Source organism: Vespa crabro, chromosome 4, assembly GCF_910589235.1.
Source record: "Vespa crabro chromosome 4, iyVesCrab1.2, whole genome shotgun sequence".
Lineage (NCBI taxonomy): Eukaryota > Metazoa > Arthropoda > Insecta > Hymenoptera > Vespidae > Vespa > Vespa crabro.
Window position 1 is genome coordinate 11,080,613 of NC_060958.1, and position 6,610 is coordinate 11,087,222.

The 6,610-nt window shown below is 29.9% G+C and overlaps 1 protein-coding gene across 2 annotated transcripts; it reads left to right on the plus strand.

Moving 5' to 3' along the window:
* Nucleotides 1-393: 393 nt before the first annotated feature.
* On the plus strand, nt 394-6,605 carry LOC124423488 (transketolase-like protein 2). 2 transcript variants are annotated; one of them, XM_046961246.1, is made up of 8 exons: nt 394-638; nt 3,792-3,937; nt 4,036-4,225; nt 4,300-4,534; nt 4,620-4,763; nt 4,832-5,005; nt 5,096-5,311; nt 5,434-6,605. In XM_046961246.1, exons 1-8 carry the CDS (start codon nt 532-534, stop codon nt 6,103-6,105), a joined length of 1,884 nt encoding a protein of 627 aa, XP_046817202.1. In that variant the 5' UTR covers nt 394-531; the 3' UTR covers nt 6,106-6,605. The 2 variants fall into 2 exon arrangements, with proteins under 2 accessions (XP_046817202.1, XP_046817203.1); XM_046961247.1 differs by lacking the exon at nt 394-638 and adding an exon at nt 2,621-2,778.
* Nucleotides 6,606-6,610: the final 5 nt, after the last annotated feature.

Here is a 6,610-nt window from a genome sequence, read left to right on the forward strand (position 1 = left end):
ATACGACAATTAAAGAGTTAAAAAAAAAAGAAAAGGAAAAGAATAGAAAATGTAAGCAGAAAATACGAACGTTTGTGATGTGAAAAAGAACGCAACACGTGGTTTTGCATTTTAAATGTTATACGATTTTGCGAAAGAAATATTAAAATTTATAATCTATGAAAAAAGAATGGACATTTTTTTCTTTTTCTTTCTTTATAAGTTTCTTTTAATGAAGAAAAATAATCGTTACATGACATTCAATAACATTCATGTCAATTCGCCTTGAAGTCACCTTAATGTATCTTACGAACGAGGCTAGGACAGCGCCATCTGTTGGCGCGCAAAATGCAGAATGAAAGTTCGATGCATCGACTCGATTTGAGTTGGAAATTCGAGTTCTTTTATCTATTCTCGGTTTTATTACCTCCTCGTGCTCGCGCGGTCTCTACTTGTTGCATGCTCGAGTTCTAACCAATCTTGTTATTTTCCATTAATTACGAAATAAGTCAAATTTCTTATATCGAATAATAAAAAAATTTTATTGGAAAAATGGCGAACTATCACAAACCAGAATCAAAAACTATTCAGGAATTAAAAGATATTGCTAATAAATTGAGGATTCGTTCGATCGAGGCCACGCAAAGCAGCAAGTCTGGGTAAGACTTTTCATATTCGTTAATGCATTAATAAAATGTCTAACGTGAAATTATCGTTAGACAGTAATAATATGTTACCAATAATATTAAAGTTTTATATTATCATCGATGATTTATAGTGTAGATGAAATTTTATAAATTCGCGCCGAAAAGAGTCCATTTTAAAACGTTATAATAAATTACGTCTCTTATAACGTTTACCAGCGTTAAAATGACCTTCGGTTGTTTTAAGAATTGAAATAGAAATTAAAAGTGACGGACGTCAAGAATGACAAAGTACATCACGGTAGAATATAAGAGAGAGAGAGAGAGAGACTTTGTTTGCGCGACCATCTTTGAAATCATACGATGATATGCGTGATAAGCGAATTTACTGCCACATTCGCAGATATCGTCCGAACGAAATGAATTCTAATATTGGTTAAAGGATTACGAATGATTATATTTTCTTGTAATACGCAATCTCTTTGTGCTTCTTACCTCTTGTCACGAAGAGAACAACTTTCACATATTACCGGCATTATTATTATCTTTCCTTCTCTCTCTCTCTCTCTCTCTCTCTTTTTATTTCTCTCTCTGTTTCTCTCTCTCTCTCTCTTCCCCTCTTTTTTATTTTTATCATATCATTGAAATTTATTTTACGATGAACAATTTTTTTTTTCTTGATGAATCTTTCGTTTATATATAGATATTTAATCTTTTATTCGATTATGGAAACCTTGGATCATTTGTTCTAATATTTGTAATGACAGGTGACTACCGAGATCAAAATAGCCTTTTTAAGACCTCATATTTATGTATTATTCAACAGTATCGAGATATTACGTCATTCGAACGTATTTAACGTTTTTTTTTTCTTTTTATGCGTACTCTTAAATCCTTTCAATGTCGATGTAAGAAACCTTCGGATTACGTATAATTTTTTTTTTTTTTTTTATTTTTACCTTTAACAATGACATCACAAGTTATTTAACGAACAATAATTACTATTGTAATTAACATTTCCAATCAATGAAGTTTTTAAATTTGTTATCAAGAGGTTATTTTTCTTTAAGTTTATACCTTTCGACAAGAAACGCTTTGTAATAATGAAATTGCAATTCCACGTGTACCTATATGCTATTTAATATATATATATATATATATATATATAGCACGAGTATGTTGTGTAGAATACTTGTTACACTATGGAAATTTATAAATATAATACATGAATATAATTTTACAAATTCAAGATCACGTATTATACATTCAATGAAATTTACGACGTAAAAGAGAAAAATTGAAGATCGAAGTTATTTGAAATACAGGAAGTAATTTGAAATTACTTTAACATAAGCAATGGAATTTCGCATTTTTTCTATCAACTCGACGGAAAAATATGAATCATTGATTCAGCTTCGTAATTTTTATTTTCTTTTTTTTTTTTTTTTTTTTTTGCCAATTGGAATTACAACAAAACGAAGGAATTACGATGTGTTCTTGACTCGTTGCGAATAGGTTAGAAATTAAAACCTCGTATGATACTTTTTGCGGGAAAATGATATCTTCCGTAAAATTCTGACTAATAATATTTGTTCAATCGAATAATCGAGTAAAAATTCGTTCTATTTTTAGAAAAAAAAAAAAAAAAAAAGAAAATATCTGATGCATTACGGTGTAATTTAAAATTCAAATTAAATTTCGATAAATCAAAATGATGACTGAGCATGATTTTTTATAGTATCGAATCAATTGGCAAAAACTATTGATGACTTGTTGCGCGTGCGAGTACATATGATTATGATAAATCTTGAAGAAAAAATAATGAAAAATAATCGATACATGTGTGGAAAGTAAATTGCGAATTGTTGTAATGATAAGTTTGATAACCGGATGTTCTACGATCGTTTGATGTAAGTGTATAATATATCAGCGACAAGGATGTCAAGTGGTAGGGGAAATTTACAATTCGCAAGTATGTAACTCGTAGAATCTGTTACCGGCTTTAGTTATTCAGTACTTCTCGTAGAATATACATTCGTTCAAGTTAACGCTTCATATTCAAGATGGTATCTTCCACGGAGGTAACTAAGTTACAGGACTTAGCAAATAGACTTCGTTTGCAAAGCATAAAAGCAACTGAATCATCAAAAAGCGGGTTTGTTTTTTATTATAATTATTATTTTTCATATATATATATATATATATATTTTTTTTTTTTTTTTTTTTTTTTTACAAAAATATTTATTTTTCAATTCTTATTATGCACATTAACATTCTTTTCCTTTCTTTTTCCTTTTCGCGCGCGCGCCTTTTGCAATGATTTAATGAGAGACCATTTCCTTAATAAATATTGATAAACATATGATTTTCTATTTCCTTTAATTTCATAGTATATTCAATAGTAAATTATATTCATTTGGAATTATTATGTGTTTAGAAGAAAAAACGATAATTGTCTTTTTCTCTCTCTCTCTTTCTCTCTATATTTCTTTTCATCCTGTACTTGAATTTGCCTTTCACTAGACGTATAGTTCTTAGAATGTTTCTATTTGTTTAACGATTATATTTCTATTTATACGTAATACTTGTTTAAATAATAATTGGTTAGCATGCACAGATGATATCTTGTTATGTGTATATCGTCGTTCTTCACACATATCTATTAAATACGATAATTACTATATAAAAAGAAAATTGAAGGATTTAATATAATTGCAGAAGTAATAATCATATGACATTGATTCATTTGTAATATGTATACTCTTTTTTTCATTTTTTTTTTTTTTTTAATCCGAAGTTGTACATAACCTCACATTTATTCTGCTTAGGTTAACGCTATAACGATAAGGTTATGAAAGATCGAATAGATTACTTTTTATAAATTCGTGAAATTAAAAAATTAAATTGTTACTATTAATTAAGGACGTTAATATGAATTTTTATTCTTCTAATTAATGTCCTTTATTCGACCTGGGGTACATCGCGCGATTGATATGAGTGGCACTTTGACCCTGATAAGAATTTATGATTATAAATATAAATATGATCTTGATATTAGGATTTGGGACAGTTTCAATGTTACTATATATTTATTATCGATACTTTCTCTCCTTTTTTTTGTATATAATTAAAAATTTGTTTATTAACTAATATATTTTATTATTATAGACATCCTACATCATGTTCCTCAATGGCAGAAATTATGTCCGTTCTTTTCTTCCATACAATGCGTTACAAAGTATCAGCCCCACGTGATCCAAGTAGCGATAGATTTATACTCAGCAAAGGTCATGCAGCGCCTATTTTATATGCAGGTAAAATATTATATAGGATATAAACGTTATAATTAATTGATGCTAAATTGTGATATAATAAAATGAAAGAAATAAAATATATTTTCTTTATGTCACAGCTTGGGCAGAAGCTGGTCTTTTTCCAGCCAGTGAGTTATTAAACTTAAGAAAGTTTGATAGTGACTTAGAAGGCCATCCTACTCCAAGGCTTAATTTCATAGACGTAGGAACAGGTTCTTTAGGTCAAGGTCTCTCAGTTGCAGCAGGCATGGCTTATGTGGGAAAGAATTTTGATAAGGCTAGCTACCGGTATACAAATAAAATAAAAATTATTTTTTATGCGCTCTACTTTAACAAAAGTTAACAATTTTATTCTTCTTTAGAGTATACTGTCTAATTGGCGATGGAGAAGCAGCAGAAGGATCTATCTGGGAAGCATTGCATTTTTCATCTTATTATAAACTAGATAATTTGTGTGCTATATTTGATATTAATCGTTTGGGACAAAGTGAACCTACTTCTCTTCAACATAATATGGAAGTTTATCGTAAAAGGCTTGAGGCTTTTGGTTTTAATGCATTAGTTGTTGATGGTCATGATGTTGAAGAACTTGCTAAGGTATATATTAATTTTACATCTGTATGTGCCTAAGAATTCATAATTTACAATTTTAACATTTATATTTATTCATTTATTCTGATAGGCATTCCACGAAGCACAAAATACGAAGGGACGTCCGACTGCCGTTTTGGCAAAAACATTTAAAGGTAAAAGCTTTCCAAATATAGAAGACTTAGACAATTGGCATGGAAAGCCTCTTGGAACTAAAGCAAATGAAATAATTCAGGTACAATATCATGAATATTATAATCGATGATAATTTGTTGATAATCGTTTGTTCTCTTTTATTTGCAGCATTTAACTGGACTTTTAAAAAATCCTGGTCCCTTGGGATTACATCCTCAAAAACCATTAGTTGACGATGCTCCAGTAATAGACATTAGTAACATTAAATTGGCCTCGCCTCCAAGTTATAAACTCGGAGAACAAGTAGCTACTAGATTAGCTTATGGCACTGCTCTTGCCAAGGTTTGTCTATTTATATTGGTCTATTTATATCAGAGGTTAATTGCACGTTCCAAAGTTTACTTTGTTGTTTTTGTTTTTTCTTCCTATTAGTTAGCGAAGAATAATTCACGCGTAATAGCTTTGGATGGCGACACTAAAAATTCTACTTTCGCTGAGAAAATAAAGACTGTCGATCCAACTAGATTTATTGAAGGTTTTATAGCCGAACAAAATGTTGTCGGTGTTGCCATCGGTACTGCTTGCAGGGATCGTGCTGTTGCTTTTGTCTCCGCGTTTGCTACGTTCTTTACACGTGCCTTCGATCAGGTAAAAATTATATATTATTATTATTATCATTATTACTATTACTATTATTATTATTATTATTATTATTTTGAGAAATATCAAGTTTATGTAATCCATTAACATCATTTATTTTAATGCTATAGATTCGTATGGGTGCAATTTCTCAAACGAACGTAAATTTTGTTGGTTCACATTGTGGTGTGTCGATCGGTGAAGATGGACCATCACAAATGGGTTTGGAGGATATCGCTATGTTCCGCACGATACCTGGATCAACGGTATTTTATCCGTGCGATGCTGTCTCTACCGAACGTGCCATAGAATTGGCTGCTAATACGAAAGGCATTTGTTTTATTCGTACCTCGCGTCCAGCTACATCGGTTGTATATAAAAACGACGAAATATTTGCTGCCGGAAAAGCTAAAGTATTGAAGTCTACTGCAAAAGATCAAGTTCTTGTTATAGGTGCTGGAGTAACTCTGCACGAAGCACTTAAAGCAGCCGACGAATTAGCAAAGACCAGCATAAATATTCGTGTGATTGATCCATTTACTATTAAACCAATTGATGCTCAAACAATCATAAAGAATGCTAAAGAGACCGGCGGTAAAATCATAACTGTCGAAGATCATTATCCCGAAGGTGGTTTAGGGGAAGCGGTAATTTCTGCCGTTTCTTTGGAACGAAATATTATTGTTAAAAAACTTGCTGTACCTGAAGTACCAAGATCTGGTCCTCCTAATGTCTTAATTGATAACTATGGCATTAGTGCGCGTAAAATCACTTTAGCGGTACAAGACATTTTGAAGTTATAATTTTATATTTGTTTTACGATAAATGGTCATAATATGAATTGGAATTGGTCACATGAGATGTGTTCATATATATATACATATATATATACATATATATATATATATATATACATATATATATATTACATTTATACATTTATAGGTTTTTATGCAAGCAAATTTCAGAATCAATTTTATGAAGTAAAACGTTTTATTCATTAACATTATTGTTGTAAAAAATATAAATTACTTTGTCAGTGCATAATATTAAATAGTAAAATTCAAAGAAAATTTTACGTTGCTATTAAATAATAAACGAAAAATCACGTTTTACTCCATATGTATATTTTCTGTGTAAATAAAGATAAGCAAAAAGATTTCTATTACATTTTTACAGTCTCTATAATGATTTATGAGTATACATGAATTTGATACATGTATTTGTTTATAGTTTAAAAATCGTTACTATTATAATTTTCATTATAAGATTAACAGAGATATAATAAAAGTAATATTTTTTACTGTT